This window comes from Dipodomys merriami, unplaced genomic scaffold (assembly GCF_024711535.1).
Source record: "Dipodomys merriami isolate MVZ:Mamm:240054 unplaced genomic scaffold, mDipMer1.0.p SCAF_11, whole genome shotgun sequence".
NCBI lineage: Eukaryota > Metazoa > Chordata > Mammalia > Rodentia > Heteromyidae > Dipodomys > Dipodomys merriami.
This window is the reverse complement of record NW_027202382.1, coordinates 28,733,824-28,759,668: the sequence shown is the minus strand read 5'-3', so window position 1 is coordinate 28,759,668 and position 25,845 is coordinate 28,733,824. Positions and strand designations below refer to the sequence as shown.

The following is a 25,845-nucleotide window of genomic DNA, read 5'->3' as shown; positions in this document are numbered from 1 at the left end:
CTGGACCACAATGGATACAGAAATTGACAAAGAATAGGCAAAGATGTAGAAAGAAAACATAAAGACCACAATACTGAGGAGTAAGAAGCACACTTCACATTTACTAATGGCTCATTATGTATCAGGTACTACTCTAACTCTGAAGTCACTGGAGCTTCTTTATAAATTCAGGGATGAAGGTACTTCTGTTTTAACATGTGAGGAAACTGAGGTTCAGAGCAGTTAAATCAATTTGCTCTCACAACTGTAAGTAACAGAATAAGATTCAAATCGAACAATCTGACTCCAGAACAGAAAGACAGGACAAGGGCAAGGGCTTAAGGAGGAAGAGACTCAACAGAATCAAGTGATACCTGCCAAGAGGTCACGTGGTAAGACCGGAATCTTCTATAGATTTATAATAGGATGGTGGGGGTAGGGGTGGGGGTGGGAGGGTGTACCTGACTGACTGTTAGAAACCAGGCAACAGGAAGCTGAGTACTCCCAGAGGTTAGCAAGTAGAGATGAGAACAACAAACCCTCCTTCAAATTTGTGGAGTCCCCCAAATTAGTCATGATATGGAGGAAGAGAGCAACACAGCAGAGATTTCTTCACTCTTATTTTGAACATGTTCACACTGATAGAAATGAGCCAGCTGAGTGGGTATAGATGTTAATTTTACTTGACTACTACACTGGAATACCTAAGGCAACAAATGTTATGAAGAGAAAAAGTTTAGGCTGGGGGTGTAGCCCAGTGATATACTACATACTTAGCATATGAGGCCTTGGGTTCAACATCCAGCACCAAAAGGGGAAGGAGAATAAGGGCAAGCCCCAATGACCTAAAGGCCTCCCACAAGACTCCACATTTTAAAGGTTGCTACTCTTACCCAGAGGACCAAATTCCCAATATGTGAAGCTTTGGAATGAACATAAACCAATTCAAACCACAGCAGAGGAGTTTGCAGACTTAAGTGTGAAAGTCAAGCCCCCAAATGTCTACACAGGACAGGATATCCAGGACCAAGTTAGTGTCTCTTCAACTGGAACACAGCAGGCAAGAAAAAAAAAAGATGACTATAAATTCAGTACTTTTGTGGTATGGTAACAAGTTGTCTCTATGATCTCTAAAGTGGAAGGTATGAGGAGCAGGGAAAAGCATGAGGTGAGCCACTGAGCACATGGTGTGCCCAGTACCACTGAGGCTCCCTCCTGGTTGCAGCTGTGCATTTAGAGGTGGCTTGTATTACTTGCAGTGCCTCTGCACTCTGACACAAACAAATGGAATGAGTGAGGACACTGAGTAAAAGACAGAAGCGACTGAGGAGATAGGCCATGGAAGCTAAACATTACAAGACAGCTGTAGTCAGCTATACCTGTGGAGAAATGGGGACTCTTGTGCCCTGTAGGTGGAAATGTAGATTAATATAGCCATTATGGAAAACCAAATAAAAGCTTCTAAAAACAATTAAAAACAGAACTATCATATGACTCAGCAATCCTTCTGGGAATATACTGTGCCCTGGTAAAGGTAACCTCACTCCCACATACACTGAAGCATGATTGCTAGAGCCAAGATATAGAGACAATTTAAATGTCCATCTGATAAACCATAGTCTATCTACACAATGGAATATTAACCATAGAAAAGAATATGGTGCTATTTGTCTTCTGGATGAGCCTAGAAGACACTGTGCTAAGTAAAGCCAGAAATAGAAATATTAATTGTGTGAATCTAAGAAGCAAAGCACAAATATAGAGAGATAGAAGAGGCTTATAACAGTGGTTACCAGGAGGGCTGGGAAGATGGCTCAGTGGTAGAGCACTTGCCTTGCATGCCTGAGACCCTGGGTTTGATTCCTCAGCACCACATAAGCAAAGCCGGAAGTGGAGCTGTGGCTCAAGTGGTAGAGCGCTAGCCTTGAGCTGAAGAGCTGAGGGACAGTGCTCAGGCCCAGAGTTCAGGCCCCACAACCGGACCCCCAAAAAAAAAACAGTGGTTACCAGGGGCAGGAGGAAGTACACGTAGGTCAAAGTAACAGACATGTAGGATGAACACACAAAAAAATAACAGAGGACATGGATGAGTGTGCATGTGTATGCACATATGTATGTGTGTGTGTTACTAGAGACTGGAACCTAGGGCCACATGCATGGTAGGTGAGTACTTTACCACTATAGCTCATCTGACTTTAGAAACCATCTTCTTCCTTTCTCAGCACAGAGAGGCTCACAAACAAACAATACACTATGTCTTAATATATGGAACATGTTAATTTTATTATGCTTTAAATTGTACAGTCATTTTATTTTTTCAACTCTATAGGCACATTTTTACTTACTTCATTTGCACCTTTCTCTACTTTAACAAAAACTCTCTCTCCTCATTCCAAAAGTAAAAGTATTTGATCCGGGCCTGAGCAATCAGTTACAAAGACAGGTTTGAGTGCCTGACCCAATTTAGACCCAGGAGAGAGCAAGCAGCCCAGAGCAGAGCTTTCCTGGGCTTCCAGGAAGAGGCGGCTTCTTTTGCCGGAGCCTCAACCTTCCCCAGCTTGAGAGCACAACAACATAGGAAAAATCAGAGTAAGAGATGGCAAGTGACAGATTCCCAACTTCATTCCCAAACATTCCCAAAGCTAAAATATCTGGGTCTTTTCAACAATGAGAGCCTGTAGATTTTTCTCCTAGCTATTTTGCTTCAGTGGATGTCCCTTTAGAACTGGAACCAACTCGGGGAAATAAAGGTCTTCTCCCAGTTGCATAGCTTGTCTGCTCCTTTCCGGCAGGAGTCCAAAGGCTGCCCTCTTTCTGCTCAAGATACCGCCCCCTGCTCAACATCTCACCCCCACAGCAATCAAAGTAAAGGCCAAAGTCTGGGACGTGGGGGGCTGCCAGGTCCAACACAGTCTGACCCTTTTCCCTTGTGACTGTCTGCCTCTCACTCTACCCCAGCCACACTGACCTCTGGGCCTGTGCTTGAGGCCTCTGCTTCCACTGGGCTCCCCGCCTGACATTTTTATTCAGATATCCCCCTCTAACACCTTTATTTCACTCAAGTCTCAAACCCCCAGCAACGCCTACCCAAAGCCCCCTCTCCCTACTCTACCTTTTCTCCCTGCCCTAGTGGATGTAGTACTTCCTAATAGACGTGTGCCCCATGACCACAAGGGTCATTAGCTACTTTACTCAATAATCTCAGGTTCTAGAACAATGCCTGGCTCTTGAGAGGCCCTCAAATCTTTGCTGAATGAACAAGAATAATAACATGAGCCTCCAGGACAAAGCTTAGTTGGTTAAAAAAAAAAAAAAATCAATGGAAGATGGAGGGAGGAGTCCCTAGTCCCCACTTCTTGACAAATGTTAAAGAGGAAGAAACCTCTATTCTGAAGACCTCAAGGAAGTCCAGGTGATGGAAGAGGCAGGAAGTAGAGGTAGAAAAGTGTGGTGAAGAGGCTAGGGAAGGGGGGAGTTGGTATTAACCACAGACCTGGGCTTCAGAGGGTTTGGCAGTTTCAGAAAGCACACACAGTGGAAGCAGAATCAGAAGAGAAAGAGCTCCCAGCAATTCACACATGAAAGTGAAAAAAGAGAAATAGGTCAAGTGACTCGGTTACATTTCAGATAGAGAGAAAAGATGTGGTGATGTCAGGCCAGGTGGGTTTAGCTGTTATCAGAACTGTAGGTCCTTTAACTCTGTGATAGAAAGGATTCCTCTTATGAGCCACATTCAGTCTTTCTCTCCTTGTGCATTGCAGAGGCCTTTCAGAAGAGTCAGCTAGCCTGGCCTATCATCACCAGGCTACCCTACTCATGGCACCACCCTGGGCTGCAGGAAGCAATACCCTTTTGCAAAACAATCTTTCACTAATGAGCAGTTTGTCAAACCTTCATTCTCCTTGCCCAGCACTGACCCAGAATCCTTGATGTCCAATCAGGGAAGAAACAAAACAGACTTCATTTTAAAAAGACTACTTTCTCAACAATCCTGCAATAACACTCATGCTGACTAGGTAGGCAAGAGAAAACTGGGCAAAGGCAAGGCTCCCTTCCAGTCTTCTGACTTCCCTCTTTACACGTATGTACAAAGAACACCCGTGTGCCAAGACTAAAGGAAAACATCATTCCCATTCAGAGAAAAGAAATGACAATGCATATCCTCTAAGGAAAAGTGGCTTGCTCTAAATTAGGCCCTTGGAGACTGGAATTATTTAGACATTCCCCACAGTTGTTAGGAGACATTAAATATTCAATAATTAATATCTTCAGTATTGTCTCTCAAAGAATTCTGTGAAGGAAACCATCAGTAATAGGACTTAGGCCTCACTCCTGACAACTAACCAGATCTTAGTTTTACTGGGCAATCCTCCTCCAAGTAGTTATTAATAAAATGGCCACACTTCAAGTATTGTCCAAGGGCAGAGCATGAAACACACATTTAAAGTAACTATCCAGCTGGGCATGATATAATCGCAATACCTCAGAAGGTAAAGGAGGAGGATCTCAAGTTTGAGATCTGCCCCGGCTATAGAGTGAGTTCAAGACCAGCCTATACAACTTAGTGAAACCTTGTCTCACAATAAAAATAGAAAGAACTGGGGCTGGGAAGGTGGCTCAGTGGTAGAGCGCTTGCCTTGCATGCCTGAGGCCCTGGGTTCGATTCCTCAGCACCACATAAGCAGAAAAAAGCTGGAAGTGGCGCTATGGCTCAAGTGGTAGAGCGTTAGCCTTGAGCTGAAGAGCTGAGGAACAGAGTTCAGGCCCCACGACCGGACCCCCAAAAAAAAAAAAAATAGAAAGAACTGAGGGTATAGCACAATGGCAGAGCACTTACCTAGAATACACATACTCTAGGTCCAAACCTCAATACTGCAAAACATAAAATAGCTACCAGTAGGGGTGGGTTTATAATGGTAGAGCACTTGCCTCACACGCTTGAAGCCCTGGGTTTCCATCCCATCTGAAAGAAGAGGGGAAGCTAACTGCAGTAGTGAGTGTCCAAGATGGGTAGATGCCCAATGATCTCTACCTCTGGTATTCACTCCTTGGTATGTATGCCCTCTTGCCCAATGGAATACAGCAGAGGTATATCCGCTTATATAAGATTGGCTGGAATCCTGGCCTTCCTTGAATCACTTGCTCTATGACAAACCAGCTGTCATGTCTAAGAGCTCTACAGAGAACCACATGAATGAGCTTGGAAAAGAAGCTGGATCCTTCCCAATCCAGCCTTCATATGACCACATTTCCTGAAAGACCTGAGTCAGAAGCACAGCTCAGCTGCTTCCAGATTCCTCACCTACAGACACTATTTTCAGGTGTTACACAGCAATAGGATATGTGTTACACGGCAATAGGTAATTCATAACCCTACACAGAACTGAGAGGGAAATCAGAAGCATTAACCTCAGTTCCTATCCAAAAAAAGCAACAAATCATTCAGTCACTCAACAATTCCTTTTGGAATGTCAAATACGGGCAAGGAATTTCCAAGCTAGACATTTTCTCATCTCCCATCAAATGAAAAGAATCATGAGGACATGCATGCATGTGAACAAACACACGAACACACACACACCTTGAGCTTCTTAATCCACTTGACACATGAGCTTAAATTCTCTTTTCCTAATGTTTTACAAACCTTCTCAAGTATCTAGCTCCACTCGAGTTGTTTATGTCCTCATATTCATTGATAGTGTACCACAAGCTCCCCCAGCTAGGAACAGAAGGAAGTTAGGTCTCTGGATTCCATTAATAGTGGAATTCATTTAATATTTTACTAAGAGGAAATCCTAATCTCTAGTGCTGAGAACAATTCGGATCTCTGCAATTAAGGACTTAAGTGGCAACGGGAGCACTGACAAGAGTCACAGCTCAAATCCTGATCACGGCTGAAATGGCGATGGGGGCAGGAGGAAAAGCCACCTCTTTCCCCTCTGCGACTCCGCTGTCTCTCGGAGCTGCAGGGGGGCTGTGTCACTCTAAGAATATCAGAAGCCTCCCTCTTCACAAAGAGGGTCAAAGGACGAGCTTTCTATCCGTCAACCACAAAACCAAGCACCTCCAAACCTAAAGAGTGTGGTAGGCTGTCGGAGGTGAAGGAAGACAGACAGAAAAACCACAGCGAAGACTCTCCTGCGGCCGTGGGCTGGGGTCGGAGTCAGGTGACTCCTCGGGGCAAACAGCAAACCTAAACAAAGATTACGGTCCACGTGACTGACTGACGGAGGAAGAAGACCCAGCCCGCGCCGTCCTACCCTCGAAAGCCACGAACTCTGGCTTCAGGGCAGCCCCAGGAACCCGGAGGGCTCTACAAGTTACCAAGGCAGCTGAGCTCAGCCTCGGGGGGAGGCACCTGGAGCCCGGGACGCCCCCATCCCAGGGCCCAGACACCCAGCATAGCACACACGCCTCGGGCCCACCAGCTGTCACCCGCGCACGCGATCGGAGGCGCCCCTCCCCTCTGGCCGCTCTCCCGGCGGCGGCGACCCCGCGGGGGCAGCTCGGAGACCACGCTTTTCCCCAGGGCTCCCGGGGGTGGGGGCCCGCACCCCAGGAAGGGGCTCAGGGTGGGCGCGGCCGGGGGCGGGAGGAACCCTCGGAGTTTCTATCATCCACTCCCCCCCCTCCCCGCCCCGCCTCACCCTCCACAAACCCCGCAGGCGCAATGAGCTTCCCCGGCGCCCAGCCCCGCTCCCTACCTTGTCACCGAAGCTGCGGACCATCAGCAGGTCCGGGCTGGGCGTGCTGTCGCCGCCCACCGCCTCCTCGCTGCTGGAACCCGCCAGCGGGTGCGGCACGTCACGCAGGGAGTGGGGCCCCGTGGACGGCAGGGCCTTGGGGGGCCCGCCCGCCATGGCGCGCGCCGCCCGGGCCGCGCCGCCGCCGCCGCCGCCGCCGCTTCCTCCCTCTGCCGGCAGCGGCGGGCTCCCCGAGGGTCCCCGGGCCGAGGCCCCTCTCAGCCGCCGCCCCGGTTCGAGGCCCTACACCAGCAGCCGGGTGGAGACTGCCAGGGCCGCCCACCTCCACCACCACAGTCGCTGCCGCCACACGCCCGCCGGTCGTCCTGCCTGCAGGGCTGGGCTTCCCCGAGTCCACGCGCCCCAGCTCCGCACTCGAGCCAGCCGCCGTCAGCCCGCGCCTCAGCCCCCGGGCCCCGGCCCGGCCCGCACGCCACGCCGCCCGCCGCTCGCGGCCCCGCCCCCGCGGCGCCAGGGCCGCCCGGGATAGGGAGGGCAGGGGGCGGGGGCGTTGGGGAGAGGGGCGTGGCTCTGACAACTCCGCCCCTTGCTCCGCCCCTTATGCTCCTCCCACCCCCCTCCCGCCGCCGGGCAGGAAGTGCGCCCTTACTGTTCGTCAGGGTGTGCGGGCGTCGTCGGACCTCGGGGCAGGGAGGGTGACCGTGCCGAGCCCGTGCGCTGCCTCCCGAACCTGGTGTAACGGAAAGCCAGGGCGGGAGGAGACGTAGTTGGAGGAGTCTTGTTCCATTCCACTCTCAGCCACACAGAGGGTTAAGAGCTTTGAGGGCATGCACGTGAGTCAGAAATAACCCAAATTAGAATTATGATGCATCTCCTCATCGGATTAGCATTTTAGGAAGCTCGGAAGGAGTAGGGAACGTAACGCGGGGTGGTGGGGGGAGTGAGGGGGTGGGGGGGAGCGGTTCCCCAGAAGCGAATGCTAGGAGACCATGTGGAGCTTCTTCAGATCCCCTGGCCATCTTACTTGTGCAGCTAAGCTGGGCTGATGTAAGGTGAAACCTCACAAGTGTGCACGTCCCTGAATAGAGTGTGCCACAAGTGATGTATCACTCAACCTCACATTTTGGCTTAACAGTCTTTTGCAAGAATCTTGAGGCTCCAGTTCCCCCCACTCCTTGGTGGTGTTTGTTTGTTTTTTTTTTTTTCTTGGTGGTGTTTTGTTTTGTTTTGTTGGTTTGGTTTGGTTTGGCTTTTCATGCATTTGTGCTTTGACTAAGCTGGATGCTCTATTTGCTGGCATTGTAACTGGAGTTCTAGGCCAGAAGCCCAACTTGTCAGGTCCAGGTCTGGCTATTTTCCTCCATGTGCCAGAGAGAGAGAGAGATACAGAGACAGGGAGACATAGACAGAAATAGACAGGGACAGAGGGAGAAGCAGTGGTAAATGACAGAGATCAGAGATTTATTGTGTATCACAGGCATGTCTGCCAGAAGAGGGAGGACATGGGCAGGAAGAGACAACTGCATTTCAGCCCATCTTTGAACTTTAGGAAAACTGAGGCAGGGGGTGATAGGTGTACATAATTAAGTAGTTCTTGACAAAGTATGGCCTGCTTGATCATTATCTGGGTTCTGGTTCTGCCAGGACTTCTCCTCACTTGAGGGAAGCAATCTGGTTCCCATGGATCATGACTGCTGCTTCAGGGTGGAGTACAGCCTCATCATTAGAGGTAATTGTCCTCATTTGAGGAGTTGTCCTGGGAAGATCTGCTGTTCCTTGGGAGTAGTTACAGCTCCTGTCAAAAAGGTGGTATACTTCAGTTCTCTCCCGAAACCCAACATAATTTCAGGAAGACTACAAGAATATGACACAGACACAAAATGGAGAAAGGGTGCCAAGCTTTCTTCTGCACCAATAACTAACAGGCTCAAGTAAGGAGATAGTACTTTTTAGCAAAAGCAGTTTCTAATTACCTGTGATAGCCTCGTGGAGATAATCAGGGCATTACTTCCCACTCTTTGGGATGAATGATCATCTCCTTTTCCCACCTTACCTGTCCAGGGCCTTCTATTTCTTCCTTTTTTTTTTTTTTTGGGTCCGTTGTGGGGCTTGAACTCTGGACCTGGCCGCTGTCCTTCAGCTCTTCAGCTCAAGGCTAGCACTCTACCACTTGATCCACAGCACCACTTCCAGTTTTCTGGTGGTTAATTGGAAATAAGAGTCTCATGGACTTTCTTGCCCGGGCTGGCTTTGAACAATGATCCTCAGATCTCAGCCTCCTGAGTAGCTAGAATTACAGCGCAGAGCTGGACTTTCTATTTCTACAGCCAGCTGATTAGAGGGTCATCTGTCCCTCTAGCAAAGACAGAAATATGGTGGCTCCATGGGAAGGAACATGATTTTCCCACTCACTTGCCTAGTTTTGCCTGCTAAAAAGTGGTGAGTCTAAGAACTCAGAGTCAGTTTGTGTCCCTACCTGTTTACAAAAATCTGTTAAGTCTCTATTTCCCCAATGCTGTATTGTTTTCCTGGTATGACATACAAATTCCCACCCCACTTACAAGTCTCGCTACACTCCTCAGATTGTGACTCTCCCCCCAATTCCTGTAGTCAGTGTAACACCTTCACAACAGCTCTTCACGAACTGACCCTACCTCAAATTTCCATAGTCTACATAATGTGACCTATGTGACTGCTCATGTGACCCATGTGACTGACCCCTAAAATTTTGTTTAAATTCAGCCTACACCTATCCATGGCTGCTGCCTCCATCCCTACTTGGAGCGACCGGGCAGGTCTGTCCCCCAATAAAGCCTTGAGCTCATACTGGTCGCTCTCACTCACCTCTCATTTCTTACAGTGACAGTTCCTGAAGTTGGAATTTACTAAAGATCTTAACATACTGTTTTCTCTAGACATAACAGGTTGAAACCCATTCACAATATCAGAGACTCACCAAGTTTCAGTGACCCTGTTGTAAGGTGAATCATCCCAGAAGCCACATTTTGAAAATATAGAATATTGGAGTCTTTATTATATAGTTAACAAGCTGCAGGCTGCCCGTTGTTACAAAGACCTACAGCATGCAAATACACATAACACCACTAGGAAACATGCTAAAGAGAAAAGAAATAACAAGAACAATACCAACAACCCAATTCAGTTGCAATGGAGAGCTGAATTGAGATGCCACGATGACTGGAGATAAGCCAGGAAACAGGACACAGGTGACAATCATGGAGACACACGTGGCATGGCATAATGGTGGCTGGGTTGGTCTGGGCCTAAATAGGGTTTGCAAAGGGGGCAGATCCACAGGAAATTCCTACTCCCAGAGACTGGACTGACAGATTCAGTAACCTGTCAGCAAAGTGCCCACCCCTGCCTCCAGGGATCCAGGCACACCCATCCGGCAGGCAGGTGATAAACAGGGGGTTTCCTTCCCCCCTTATTTCTTCCGGTGCACTCCGTAGGGTTAAACCCTTAGTCCTCTGGGCTAGGAAGGTGGCTCAGTGGTAGAGCGCATGCCTTGCATGAATGAAGCCCTGGGTTCGATTCCTCAGCACCACATAAGCAAAAAGAAAAAAAGCTGGAAGTGGCGCTGTGGCTCAAGTGGTAGAGCGCTAGCCTTGAGCTGAAGAGCTGAAGGACAGTGCCCAGGCCCAGAGTTCAGGCCCCACGACCGGACCCCCCCCCAAAAAAAAAAAAAAAAGAATTCCTGTAAACAATGAAGTTACCAAGATAACCGCAAGAAACATATTTCCTAGTCTAAAAAGTAGGGAGCTGGTCAGTAAGTAGTAAATGTTTCCATAAAGTAGTTTGGAAAGATAAATCACAGTCAAGCATCATTCATGCTTAGATGTAAATCCCTTCCTTCCCATAGAAGTGTCTACTCATTAAATATCAGGTTTAGAGCTTCCATAATTAAATATGTTGCATTCTAAACTCCACTTCCTCAATAAGGATCAAATAGTGCTTTTCTATGCTCTTGCTTTAAAACACACACACACACACACACACACACACACACACACACACACACACACACACACACACACACACACACACACACACACACACACACACACACACACACCATATCTCCTAAAATGCCCTATGAAACAGTTTTTTTCTTTTCCAATTTTCTGTTGTCCAGTTTGTCCAGTGGCCTGTAGCCACAGTGGGTAGTCATCAACACTAAGGAAAGTGAACTTCTATGGAAAATTTTTGGAAGAAAGTTTCCACCACTCTATCTCAATTGTACAGTTCATATTCACCATTTCCTGTTGCATTTCCTTGTTCCTGGGGTTGGGAAATTGTCACAGAAATAATGGCAGTGTCCCAGAGCATGTGACTAGTTATCTACTAATAGTTTTGAAAGCCACTATGGTTGCTGAGGCAGAAGCCCAAGTCAGGTTGAGGTTTTAGTTGGAATTTATGGAGGAAGACCTGGATTTCTAGGGTGGAGTCCGGAGGAACACAGAGGACACACGTAGTGGTAGAGGAATGTCCCCAGTGTCACCAGAATCCAAATACCATGATTGCATGGGACCTTGTCCATCCACAAAAAGCACTTCACCTAGCACCTTTTAGGAAACAGGGCCTTGGACAGCAGAATTTAGTTAAGTTTGCAGAACTGGAAGCCTGCCTTCCAGGAAGCCTGCCAGCACTGCATGTGAGTATACAGACCTCAGAAACAAAGCAGCCCAAAGAAGTGTTTGCTCATTCTCTCCCCCTGGTACGGCGTGTGCTTAGGCCTTTTTCATGTTTGTGTTAGCTGCTTATCCTCTTTTGAGTTTTAATACAATCATAGCTTTATTCTATATGGCATCCCAAACCCTGCCTCAAAACAACACTACCACTTCTGAAGTGGATGGCTGCTGAGGACAAAAGAGGTTTTCAGAAAGCATTCAGAGTGACATGTAGCAAGCCACAGAGGGCTGTCTCACACAAGGGGGGCAACAGAGGGAAAGTTGTGTGGACAATTTAATTCAGCTAATGATGGCCCAGGAAAAACCAAGGTCTACTTGAAGCCAGGATCTGAAGAGTTGTACAAACAAGAAATTGGAACTTTCCCCAGAACCAGACAGGGTTGAGTAGGGGTGGCTAAATGATAGGATCATTTCATCTCTCTCCATGTCAAAAAGCTCCTGGTCCCTCAAAAGCATGGAATCCATGCTGTGGAGAAAGAACATGATCATGAATTTCAAATTTTGTGGTACCTAAGGATCATTTGTGAGAATGATGATCAGATTCTGCTGGGGTGGAGCCTGAAATATTTTTAATTGTTTAATTTCAAATCAAAATTTATTTTTTTATTTCAGTGCTGAGGACTGAACTCAGGGACTTGTGCTTGCTGAACCACATTCCCAACCCATCATTTAAAAAATTTTAACAACCTCCTACTTGTTGATTACTCCAGTGCGTGTGTAAAGATTGCACATTGAGAAAAACTGTTACCATAGTTTCATCCATTTCTGTAAACCATAAAATGACATTCCAAACTTCCCTTTGTAAATAGCATTTATAAAGTGCTTACTTTGGAGAGATTTCCTGTTTTCTGAATGCTTGCTAAGAAGGCAAAAATCTGATTCAAGCTGGTGCTGGTGGCTTTCGCCTGCAATCCTGGCTACTCAGGAGACTGAGATCTGAGGATCATGGTTCAAAGCCAGCCCAGGCAGGAAAAGCTCAAGAGACTCTTATCTTTAATGTACCACCAGAAAAGTGGAAGTAGTGCTTGTGGCTCAAATGGTAGAGCACTCTGTTAGGTTTTTAAAAAGAGGTAGGTGAGTAAGAACTGCACCAGCACGCATGTGGTATTCAGGTAAGGGGTAGGTTTATTCAGTAGACCTGCTTGGACCAGGCAAGGGTGGCACTCCACGTGGCTGGGAAAGGCCTGGGAATGAGAGAGAGCTGGGAAGAGAGGAAAGAGAGAGAAAAGAGCAGAGAGAGGGGTAAGAACAGTAGCACTCACGTGGTATTCAGGTAAGGGGTAGACCTGCTGGGACCAGGCAAGGTTGGCACTCCACGTGGCTGGGAAAGAGAGAGAGCAAGAGAGCAAGAAAAGAGCAGCAAGAGCTAGAAATGAACAGAGAGAGAAAAAAGGGAGAGTCTGGGCCTGGGCTAGCCCTTATGTAGGGTATGGGTGGGGAAAGGTGTGGCCACATCAAATTCAGATGTGACCTCAGCGGATGCAGATGTGACCTCTTCCAGGTGTCCCAGTTGCCTAGGTAACGCAGGTACTGGGTGGAGACTTTGCTGCGAGGAGGGTGGAGTCTGCTCGCCATCCAGGAGCGGACCTTACACACTCAACTTGAGCTGAAGAGCTGAGGGACTGTGCCCAGGCCCAAAGTTCAAGCCCTACAACCAACAACAACAACAACAAAATCTATTTCAAAATCCTATGAGAAGGCTGGGCACCAGTGGCATAGCCTTGCCACTCCATTGGAGGCTGAGATGGGGAGGACCAGACTTCCAGGCCAGACTCTATCTCAGTGAAAGAGACTGGGTATGGTTGTAAGCACCTGTCATCTCTACTACAACAGGAAGTGAAAAAATAGGAGGGTCTTGATCCAACATCACACACTCAGGCAGGAATAAGAACCTATCTCAAAAATAACCAGAAGCCAGGGGCTAGTGGCTCACACCTGTAGCCCTAATTACTCAGTGTGCTGAGATCTGAAGAACGTAGTTCAAAGCCAGCCTGGGCAGGAAACTCCTTGAGAGTCTTATCTTCAAGATTAACCATCAGAAAACCAGAAGTGGCTCTGTGGCTTAGGTGGTAGAGCACTATCCTTGAGCTGAAGAGCTCAGGGAACACACACACACACACACACACACACACACACACACAGCAAAGCCAGTAATCCTCACACTGTAACTACTCAGGAGTCTGAGATCTAAAGATCATAGTTCAAAGCCAGCCCAGGCAGGAAAGTCTGTGAGATTCTTTTTTTTTTTTTTTTGGTCGGTCGTGGGACCTGAACTCTGGGTCTGGGCGCCATCCCTGAGCTCTTCAGCTCAAGGTTAGTGCTCTACCACTTGAGACACAGTGCCCCTTCCGGCTTTTTCTGCTTATGTGGTGCTGAGGAATCGAACCCAGGGCCTCATGCATGCAAGGCAAGCATTCTTACCACTGAGCCACCTTCCCAGCCCACCTGTGAGATTCTTATCTCCAATTAACCACCAAAAAGGAAAAAAAAGCAGATGGGGCAGAAGTGGATCTTTGATTCAAGTGGTAGAATGCTTGCCTTGAGTAAAAAACCCAAGAAACAGCAACCGGCCTTGAATTCAAGCCACTAGACCAGCACAAAAATAATAATTAGTAATTACAAAAAAAGAACTAGGGACATGGATCAGCAGTACAGTGCCTGCCCTGAAAGTATGAGGCCCTGAGTTCAAAGACCAGCACCTCAAAAAAAATTCAGCCAGGCATCGGTGGCTCACACCTATAATCCTAGCTACTCAGGAGGCTGAGATCTGTGGATCTCAGTTCAAAGCCAGCCCGGGCAGGAAAGTCCATGAAACTTTTATCTCCAATGAACCACTCAGAAAACTGGAAGTGGCGCTGTGGCTCAAGTGGTAGAGCGCTCGCCTTGAGCTGAAGACCTGAGGGACAGCACCCAAGCCCAGAGTTCAAGCCCCACATCTGACAAAAAAAAAAAAAATTCAGGGGGGAGGGGGGAGTCTGGGAAGGGATGTGAAGGGTAAACAAAGGAGGAGGCTGCAATGCTTGGTAAGAAATGTATGCATTATCCTGCCCATGTAATTGTAACTCCTCTGTACAGTATGTTCACAAATAAAATTTTAAAAAAAATTCAATGAGATCTTTTTGCTCCTAAACTTGTGTTTTATTGTTGTTGTTATTGTTATTGTTGTTGTTATTATTATTACATTCCAGAAATGTTCAGATTGTACGACAGTCATCTTTTCTATCAAAGCCTGTTGCCATTTTAACTATTTTCGGTTCTAGGTTCTTCTGTCTTCTTGCTAAGCCCCAAGTACGTGAACCCTCAGGATGTGCCCAGATTTGCCTGCCAAGATGTAACTGTTAGCCACTGTCCTTGCACCAGTAGCAAGTTTTAGCCAATCAAAAGCAGACTGTGAACCTGAGCTCAGTCAGTCCTAGCAGAGGGGCAGGGCCTGCTGTGTTTGGGATAAAAGGGAAGCAGCTGACTGCTCTGAGTGCTTGGCTTGCTGACTTTCTGTGGATGGTGCATTTCTCTTCAGAAGTAACCTTTGCCTTGCCAAAGCAATTCTTTGTTTCCCTATCTTCAGTTGTGACTCCTGTGGGGTTTGTTTTTTTGTTTGTTTTTGTCGGTTGTGAGGCTTGAACTCTGGGCTTGGGCGCTGTCCCTCAGCTCTTCAGCTCAAGGCTACCGCGTGAGCCACAGCACCACTTCCAGTTTTTGAGTGGTTTATTGGAGATGAGAATCTCACGGACTTTTCTGCCGGGCTGGCTTTGAACCGTGATCCTCAGATCTCAGCCTCCTGAGTAGCTAGGATTACAGGCATGAGCCACTGGCGCCTGGCTTCCTGTGGTTTTTTTGAGGAGGATATTTTAACAAGATCAACTAGACTATGTTGACAGATTTATTCCTTAACCCTTGGCTGTGAAGTAAAACAGATAATTTCCAGATCCTGTCCTCCTAGTAGTTGAGACTCTTGTGGCTTCTGAAGTGCAATCTGCTGCCATCCCTGAAGAATATCTGCTACTACCTGGCTTTCTTCACAAACAGGCTGTTGGGGTGAGGGAGAGAGGATGAATGTGTGATCCTTTTATCAGTGTTACCCTCAGAGAGAAAGACTACAGAAGACATTGAGTTGACAAGTCCAGGAAGCCCTGGCATTGATGAGTCTCAGCCCACTCATTACCATCCCTTGAGCTGGGGATCAAATCCAGGGCCTAGTAGAGTATGAGCTATACCATGGAGCAACATCCCCAGCCCAGGGATTAAGCTTTATTAACAGTGAGTCTCTGATAAGAATGGAAAACTTACTGGTTGATTTAAATTTCACATGGGCGAAGATGGCTTGGGTCCTTGGTTTTCATAGCATCCTGGTCTTGTTTGCTTCCTCATTCCCTCTAGGCCTTGGTATTTCTCTGTTCACTGTGTTGCCTTAAATGGGGCCTCATCCACAGTCACTAAGGCAAGAGAATGGCAAAAGTAAGTGTCAGAGACTAGGGAAAGAGCTGGGGCTTAAGAGTCAGGAGCTGGTACTTCTGAGCAGGCATTATCATCATTGGAACCACTGAACTTGCTGGTGTGGGATGCATGGCATGGCTAGCTAGAATAGAAACGACTGTTCTGGAAAGCTTCACTGAGCTAGCTGGGGGATTCAGTCTGGGGAAATGACTTCTCAAAATTCCTTCCTGACCATATATATAATTTGTTCAAATTAAGTACTAGATTATAGAGACACCAATGCTATTTCTGGAGGATGATAATTTCTTGGTTTAGATATATTCCCTCAGGAAGGATGTGGCTGGCAACAGTAACTGACAACCCCCCCCTTTAATTTAAATGTTTTATTTTTGATTTTTTTTTTTTAGGTTTCCAGAAAAGTGAAGATCATGCGAAGAGTTTTTCCAGACTCCTCACCTAGTAGCCCCTAGTAGCTAACATCTTGTGTCACTGTGTGGTACATTTGTCAACAAATGAACCAAAGCCAGCTACTATTAAGTAAACAATAAACTCTAGTTTTCCCCCAATTTCTGCCCCTCCTCCAAATTTTGGCTTGCAAATCTAGGAACTCATTCTATTTCAAGTGTTACCAAAAAGAAAAATCCAAATCTATTTGGTGAGGGTTTGTTTGGTTGGTTTTGCCAGTTGGAGAGCTTGAACTCAGGGTCTGGGCATTGTCCTTGAGCCTTTCTGTGCTCAAGGCTAGCACTCTACTACGTAAGCCACAGCACCACTTCTGTCTTTTTTTTTTTTTTTTTTTCTGTTTATGTGGTACTGAGGAATCAAACACAGGGCTTTATGCATGCTAGGAAAGCACTCTACTGCTGAGCTACCTTCCCAGCCCAGCAGAAAGTGGAGCTGTGGCTTAAGTAGTACAGAATCAGCCTTTTTTTTTTTTTTGGTCAATCATGGGCCTGAACTCTGGGCCTGGGCGCTGTCCCGCAACTCTTCAGCTCAAGGCTAGAGCTCTACCACTTGAGCCACAGAGCCATTTCCTTGGTGAGTTTATTGTATGTACTGAATTATCAAAGATATTCCTGCTGGCAGAGAATTTTGTTGTTAATAATCAGTGAGAATAGATGTAGATTAAAATTTTGGAACTTTGACAGTGGGGAGAATTTCTTTCAGCATACCCTCTGGACCTGGTTTGTAACTCAGTAGTAGAATGATTGTCTAATAAGTGCAAAGGCCCTGAAAAAAAACAACTACTATTGAAAAATAAAAAGTAAGCCGGGTGCTGGTGGCTCAAACCTGTAATCCTAGCTACTCAGGAGGCTGGGATCTGAGGATCACGGTTCAAAGCCAGCCCAGGCAGGACAGTCCGTGAGACTCTTATCTAAAATAAACCACTAGGAAACTAGAAGTGGTGCTGTGGCTCAAGTGGTAGAGCGCTAGCCTTGAGCTGAAGAGCTGAGGGACAGCGCCCAGACCCAGAGTTCAAGCCCCATGACTGAAAAAAAAAAAAGAAAAAAAAAAACCACTAGGGGCTGGGAATATGGCTTAGTGGTAGAGAGCTGCTTGCCATGCACGAAACCCTGGATTTGATTCCTCAGTAGCACACAAACAGAAAAAGCTGGAAGTGGTAGGGTGGCTCAAGTGGTAGAGTGCTAGCCTTTAGCAAAAGAAGCTTAGGGACAGTGCCGAGGCCCTGAATTCAAGCCCCAGGACTGGCAAAAAAAAAAAAAAAAGTACTAGCTCTGGCTCCACATTTCAAATTTTGTTTTTCTTGAGTTTCCTCATGTACCTGATTTCAGGTACCACAGGACAAATTTATTTCATGAATTGACCTTGGACCTTGTATCTTCTAGAGGAATTCCTACACCAGGATATCTAGGAGTAACTTTGCACAGAAATGGCAGTGAACCTCATAAATGTATCCTGTTAAACTCAAATGACTCCTAACTCAACTTTCAGAAATGTCTTACTTTTTCCAACTTCACGAAAATACATGTCTCTGTGAGCACATTACTAACTCTTCTCCCAGGGCCTGGAAGAGAGCAACCTGAGGGTTGAAGTAAAGAACCCTAAACAGGGCTGGGAAGTTGGCTCAGTGGTAGAGCGCTTGCCTTGCATGCCTGAGGCCCTGGGTTCGATTCCCAGCACCACATAAGCAAAAAAGCCGGAAGTGGCGCTGTGGCTCAAGTGGTAGAGCACTAGCCTTGAGCTGAAAAGCTGAGGGACAGTGCCCAGGCCCAGAGTTCAGGCCCCACGACTGGACCCAAAAAAAAAAAAAAAAAAAAGAACCCTAAACATAAACTTCACCAGCTCATAGGAATTCTGCTCTGCATCCATTGCAAATGAGGATACAGGGAAAGGTAGTCTAAGCAGTGATAGCCCTTGTACTAAAAACGTATGCATGCAAAGACAGTTATTACAACATTGTTTATAGAGGCAAAGAAAGTAGAAACAACCTACACATATCACCAGGGGAAAGGTTAAATAAATTAAAACACATCCACATTATTTTCTGCAGCAATCAAAAAGAGTTAGAGCACTATACATAACTGGGAGGTCTTTTTCAAATAAAAAAAAAGGAAAGCAATATTTATGCATGAGAGGAACCCATTTTTGGAAAAAGAATGTCCCTCCATTGATACATACAGATGGTTTATGTGTATGTGCAAATATTAGTGTGTATATATACAGACATTTATACGCAAACAGGAAAAAGCAAGAGAGGTTATGTCCCAGAAGGTTAAGTTCATGACCTATGAGGGGACAAGGTGGGGGATGATGGGAGGGACAAACTGAATTCATGTTTCCTTTTTACAATTTCATAATGCTAACTTTCCAATAATTATTCTCTCTTTTTTTAACCTTCTCTCCTTCCCTTTCCTTCCCTTCTCCTCCCTTCCCCCCCATCCTTTTTTTTTTTTTTGCCAGTCGTGGCTTGAACTCAGAGCCTGGTCACTGTCCCTGAGCTTCTTTTGCTCAAGACTAACACTCTATCACTTGAGCCACAGTGCTACTTCCAGCTTTGTTTATGTGGTGCTGAGGAATTAAACCCAGGACTTCATGCATGCTAGGCAAGCACTCTACCACTGAGCCACCTTCCTAGCCCTTCCTTTTCTTTTCTTACAGACAGTCTCACTAGGTAACTCTACTCCCAATCCTCCTGTCTCAGCCTCCTGAATGCTGAGACTACAGGGATTTACCAGCAGGCCTACCTGTCATTTATTTCTTTTGCAATTAAATGTTCAAATCAAGACAAAATTGAAAACTAGGGATGGTGGTACACACTTGTAATTCTACTCTAGAAGCTGACAGAAAGATTAAGATTTCCAGCCCAGCCTGGAATACCTAGAGAGATCCTGTTTAAAAGAAAAATGATAGGGATGGGCGGGTGGAGGTAGGAAGTGAGGTAAGGTGAACATCAAAACATGAAATATGTGAGCGAAGCATATTCACGGTGCCTCCTACTTCTTTCCCAAGACGAAACAATTCATTTTGTAGAGCCAACTCTGTACATACCTTTCTTTACTCCAAAAGTGAGAGGATTACAAGACTAAGCAATCTACATTATACTCTAACTACAAATGCATGGCACTTTTGCAAAGTTTCCATGATCTGTATCAGCTTTGTGTGAAAGCACACTCTGTGCTAGTCAATGGTGACCAGCTTCCACCTTGCAGCTACATGTCTTGTAAAGTTCTCAAGCCTCATTTTTTTTTTTTAATCAAAGTTGCATCCGAAATTTGGAGTTGGAATTTGATGTGTACCCTCAGAATCATTTCCAGTGTAGGAAAACATTATCAATGTTATTTCCAATTGGAACTCTTTTGTTGTTGTTGTTGTTTGTGGGGCTGAACTCTGGGCTTGGGTGCTATCCCTCAGCTCTTCAGCTTAAGAGGAGTGCTCTACCACTTGAGCCAGAGCACCACTTCTGGTTTTCTGGTCCTTAATTGGAGATAAGAGTCTCACAGACTTTCCTGCCTAGGTTGGCTTTGAACTGTGATCCTCAGATCTCAGCCTTCTGAGTAGATAGGATTACAGGTGTGAGCCACCGATGCCCAGCTCCAATAAGAACTTTTAAAGGGCTGGGAAGGTGGCTCAGTGGTAGAGTGTTTGCCTTGCATGCATGAGGCCCTGGGTTCAATTCCTCAGCACCACAAAAACAGAAAAAGCTGGAAGTGGCGCTGTGGCTCAAGCAGCAGAGCGCTTGCCTTGAGCTGAAGAGCTGAGAGACAGCACCCAGGCCCAGAGTTCAGGTCCACGGCCAGCAAAAAAAAAAAAAAAAAGAATTAAAAAATATTCTACTTTGGGGGCTGGGAAGGTGGCTCAGTGGTAGAGTGCTTGCCTTGCATGCATGAGCTGAAGAGCTTAGGGCCAGCACCAAGGCCCAGAGTTCAGGCCCCAGGACCGGACCCCCCTCCCCCCCCCCAAAAAAATTCTACTTTGTAATTTGTATGTTTCTACTGTTACCTGTATATGTAGCTACTATGCTTTATGTATTTATAACTGAAGCCAGTATGTTCTCCATGACTTCATTTTGAATAATAATCTTAAAAGAGTTTTTAGATTCTAAATATAAAATACAAAATAGGCCATTCTGAATTGTCTGGATAAATAAATGTCAGCTGAGTGTGGTGGCACTGTGCCTGTGACCCCAGCTAGACGAGGGGCCATAGGTAGGAAGAACTGAGGTCTGAGGCTGACTCCAGAAGAAAAAGAGAGACTTTAGCTGAGAAATCATTAAAGCAAAAAAAGTGAAAGGATTGGCTAAAAGTGGTAGAGCAGGTGCCCAGTAAGTACAAGACCCTGAATTCAAACTTTGGCACTGATAAAAAGAAAATAGAAAAAAAAAGGATATATCATTAGTCTCTACATTTAGATAAGGTAAAAAAAAAAAAAAAAAAAAAAAAGGTCAAATATTTTAACTTTGAGTTTTTTAGAACAGCAAGGAAATGAGTTTTTCCCAGTCAGGACCATCTGGATGTTTGCAGGCCTGGGGCAAGAGTGCAGATGTAGGCTCCTGTTCTGTATCACTAAATATTTATCTTTCTTCCCATTGCTGAGGATTAAACACAGGGCCTATCTACCATAGAGCTCTATACCCAGCTCCTATCTAAATATATAAAAATTATAAACCTAGCTAGCTAACAAGCAAGTGTAAAGCTTGAAATGGCTGAAAGATGACTAACTGTGATATACAACAAAGTATTATTTCTTAAAGCTAGGTAGGTAGTGTGTGTGTGTGCTAGTACTGAGGCTTGCTCCTTTTTAGCGGTCAACTAGAGATCAAAATCTTACAGACTTCCCTGCCCAGACTGGCTTTGAACTTGTCAGTTTTCTGGTTTTGTGTGAGTTTCAGTTGTAACCTTAAATTCTAAGAAGTTGTTAATTTTGAGAAATACTATGATGTTCAGTTTTTAAAAAAATATTGTAGGGGCTGGGAAGGTGGCTCAGTGGTAGAGCGCTTGCCTTGCATGCTTGAGACCCTGGGTTCGATTCCTCAGCACCACATAAGCAAAAAGAAAAAAGCCAGAAGTGGCGCTGTGGCTCAAGTGGTAGAGCGTTAGCCTTGAGCTGAAGAGCTGAGGGACAGCGCCCAGGCCCAGAGTTCAGGCCCACGACTGGACCCCCAAAAAATATATATATTGTAAAGGTAATTAGTTCATCTTCATATATAGGCACAAGACTTGTCTTGATGAACAGCTGTGAAGAATGGATTATAGGAAATTATTACAATTATAAAATATTTCTCAAAACTGCCTACTTAGAAGAAGTCACAGGAGATTGATTAGCTATATTATTTCTATATACCTAATTATTTACATGTATGGAAATTTATTAGCATGTAATGCATACTAATAAAAAAAGTCACTAGTGATAGAGTGACTTTTGTGTGTGTGTGTGGGGGGGGTGTACTGGGGCTTGAACTCAGGGCCCAGGCTCTGACCCTGAGCTTCTGTTGCTTAAGGCTAGTGTTCCACCACTTGAGTCAAAGCTCCACTTCTGGCTTTTTAGGGAGTTTAGGAGAGATAAAAGTCTCACAAACTTTCCAGCCTGGGCTGGCTTTGAACCACAATCCTCAGTTTTCAGACTGATGAGTTGCTCAGATTACAGGTATGAGCTACCAGAGCCCAGCTGACAGTGACACTTGTTTTTTAATTAATTCAAAGCAATAGTCCTCCATTGAACTATTGTATAATAAAAATTAAGCAATAAACCCCGTGCTGGTGGCTCACACCTGTAATACTAGCTACTAAGGAGGCTGAGATCTGAGGATCGCAGTTCAAAGACAGTCTGGGCAGGAAAGTCCATGAGACTTGTATCTCCAGTTAAAAACCAGAAAACCGGAAGTGGTGCTGTGGCTCAAGTGGTAGAGTGCTTGCCTTGAGCTGAAATGCTCAAGGACAGCTCCCAGGCCCAGAGTTCAAGCCCTACAACTGACGGGGAGGTGGGAAAAAAAGCAATAACCTTTCTTTAAAACAGTAGGGAAATACCCATATGTGATTGAATTTTAGTCTTAGATCCAACATAGCTAACTTTGGTACAAAAAAAAATCTGATTTGTATTTTTATCATCCACACTTTTCAACATGGTGCCTGGCAGATAGAAAGCCCTCAATGAAAAAGAAAATTACAACACACACACACACACACACACACACACACACACACACACACACACACACACACACAATACTATGTCAGCATTTTTATGAAGCTTTGAAATATTTTTAAATGTATATTTTATACATTTTTAAAATATTTAAAACAATATAATACTTTGCTAGGAGGACTCAGTGTAGTAAAAGTTTAAAGATAACCGTTGGAACAATGAAAGCAGGTCAGTGGCTCATGCCTGTAATTCTAGCTACTCTGGAGGCTGAAATCTGAGGATAATGGTTCATAGCCACCCTGATCAGCAAAGTCTATGAGAATCTCATCTCCAATTAAACACCATAAAAAGCCAGAAGCTTTATGCCACAACTATTGTGGCATAAGTGGTAGAATGCCAGCCGTGGGCAAAAAAAACCCCTAAGGGATAGATAAGAGAAACCATGGGAACTATGTTTCTTTGGGCCTGGCTTATTTCACTTAATATAATTTTTCCCAAGCCTTTCCATTTCCTAACAAATGGGGCAATGTCATTCTTTCTGATGGAGGCATAGAATTCCATTGATCCATTTTTCTTGATCCATTTATCTACTGAGGGGCATCTGGGTTGGTTCTATATCTTAGGTATGGTGAATAATGCTGCAATAAACATAGTTGTGCTGGTAGCTTTAGTATGGCCTTGTTTGTGATCATTTGGGTAAATGCCCAAAAGTGGGATTGCTGGGTCATAGGGGAGCTCTATGTGGAGTCTTTTGAGGAATTTCCATACTGCTTTCCAAAGTAGCTGAACAAGTTTACATTCCCACCAACGATGCAGTAAGTTTCCCTTCTGTCCACATCCCCTCCAGCATCTGTTGTTATGAGAGTTCTTGATTATAGCCATTCTAACTGGGGTGAGGTGGAATGTCAAATTTTTTATTTGCATTTCTTTTATGTCTAGAGAAGTTTAGCATTTCTTCATGTGTCTATTGTCCATTCTTATTTCCTTTCCAAAGAAATCTCTCTGTAAGTCTCTAACCCACTTATTAATCAGGCGGTTGTTTCTTTGAGGATTTGTTGTTGGGGATTTAATTTATTGAGTTCTAAGTATATTTTAGATATGAGACCCTTGTCTGTTGTATGGCTAGTGAAGATCTTCTCCCAATCTGTGGGCTTTCTATTGATCTTGCTAGCTATGTCCTTTGCCATGCAGAAGCTCTGCAGTTTCATGCAATCCCATTTGTCCAACCTTTTTTTGATTTGTTGTGTTTCTGGGTCTTTATTAAGGAAAATTTGGCTTGTGCCAAGGAGCTCTATAGTTTCTGCTATTCCTTCCAGTAATGTTTTCAGGGTGTCTGCTTTGACTTCGAGGTCTCTGATCCATTTGGAGTTGATTCTGGTACAGGGTCAAAAACTATGAACATATGACCATATAAACTAATGCTAAGCAAAATGAACCCCAAGATAGGGACACAAGAGATTTTATCTTTCTTGCTGTTTTTGTTAATGTACTTATAATGCACTATTGATCTTTTTGTAAATTTTTTTGTTTTTAGATACTTTCTTATTTCAACTTTTATTATTATTATTTGCCTCATTATTATTATTATTATTATTTTGGTTGGTAGTGGGGCTTGAACTCTGGGCCTGTGCTCTGTCCCTGAGCTTTTCAGATCAAGTTGAGTGCTCTACCACTTGAGCCACAGCACAGCTTCCTCTTTTTGTATTTTCTTCCCCCATGGTATAACCCCTGTTGTCACTGTATTTGATTCCGGTGTCCTGCATCTTATATATACATTTTTCTAATTTGGGGAGGGGAAGGGAAATAACAAAATGCTGAAATAAAGATACAGGATGACCCATTGTATAATGAGATGTACCCATTTCAACACTATGTTGAAAACAATCTTTACAACTTTGCAGGAGCGGGGGAGAAGTTGGGGAGGTGGGTAGAAAAGAGATGGTAAGGGAAAAACAAAGGAGGGGGTAACAATGCTCAATAGGAAATGGACTCAGTACCTTGCTCATGTAACTGTAACCCCTCTGTACAGTATCTTTACAATAAAAACATATATTCAAACAAACAAAAAAAAACTAAGGGACAGCAGTCAGGCTCTGAGTACAAGCCACAGTATTAGCAAAAAAAAAAAAAAGGTTGTCCCAGCATTTGTTTATTTAATATACTCACATTTACTCTGAGATATGGTAGCCATAACAAATTACCATAATTTGGAGTTTCAAAACAACAGGAATTACTAGATATGGTAGTCACATCTGTAGTCCCATCTTCTTAGTAGGTTAAGGATTGCTTCATCCTGTGATTTCAGGACAATCCTGTGATCTTGTCTAACACACACACACACACACACACACACACACACACACACACACACCACTTTAACCTTTCACACATTTCACATAGTTTGAATCCCAAACAGCTTTACTAGAACAAAATCAAGGTGACAGCAGGATCAGGATCCCTCCAGAGTGTCTTGCTTTCTATCTCTAGCTGCCAGCATTCCAAGACTTGTGGCTGCATCCCTCAAATCTCTGCCTTTGTGGCCACATTGCCTCCTTCCCTTCTAAGTCTGGTGTCTCTGTGCCTCTCTTTTGTAAAAAAACCAAACCAAAACAAAACAAAAAAGCACTTGTAATTGCATTTAGGATTTATCTGGACAATCCAGGCTAATCTCCTGTCTCAAAAATACTTAATGCTATAAGATAACTTTCAGAAGTTCTAGAAAATGGGACTTAAACACAAATACCTTATCTGTTCCGACAATAAACACAGAGTCCTGGCTTAAGCTCAGGGTTGAATACAGCTGGCTCAAGGGTAGTAAATAAAAGGTACTGATTAACTGTAAAAGAACTTTAGAAATGTTCCAGGATTTGAAGCACGCAGCTGAGGGCTGGCATTTTTGTCTGGAAAGACCTTAAATAAGAGCTGTTTATCCAATTTATTAAATCTATAATGGCACTAGGCCTAGAGGAACTGTTAACACCCTTGAGCAATCGTTGAAGAGCAGCTCTTTGAACTTGGACAGATCAAAGATGCCAAAAAGCATTTGAACTGCACCCAGGGTCCTCTGGTTTGAAAGTTTTTGTTCCTTCCAGAAATGAATGTTGAAACTTGATCCCCAGTGCAACAGTGTCAGGAGGTGGGGCTTTATGGGGGGTGTTTATGTCTTGAGATGAAGCTCTCAAGACGGGGTAAGTGCTGGTATAAAAGCTGGAGGAAGTTCTCTGTTATCTTCTCAGCTGCTCTACAAGGACTTAGCTGGCTCCCTCCTTGGTCTTCCACCACCGTGATAAGATGCAGCAAGAAGGTTCTTAACCACTTGAGGGCCCAGTGCCTTGATCTTGGACTTCCAGCTTTCAGAACTGTAAGAAATAGGGTACATAAAGTTCTGTTTTTCTGGCTGGGTGCCCATAGCT

The 25,845-nt window shown here is 45.0% G+C and overlaps 1 protein-coding gene across 1 annotated transcript in view; it reads right to left on the bottom strand.

Moving 5' to 3' along the window:
• Nucleotides 1–7,075, bottom strand: part of Snx30 (sorting nexin family member 30) — a 114,687-nt gene extending 107,612 nt beyond the window's left edge. Inside the window, exon 1 of the mRNA XM_070011796.1 lies at nucleotides 6,684–7,075. Within this exon, the coding sequence (XP_069867897.1) occupies nucleotides 6,684–6,839 (156 nt within the window). The 5' untranslated portion in view covers nucleotides 6,840–7,075. The remainder of the gene's footprint in view (nucleotides 1–6,683) is intronic.
• Between the last annotated feature and the right edge of the window lie 18,770 nt (nucleotides 7,076–25,845).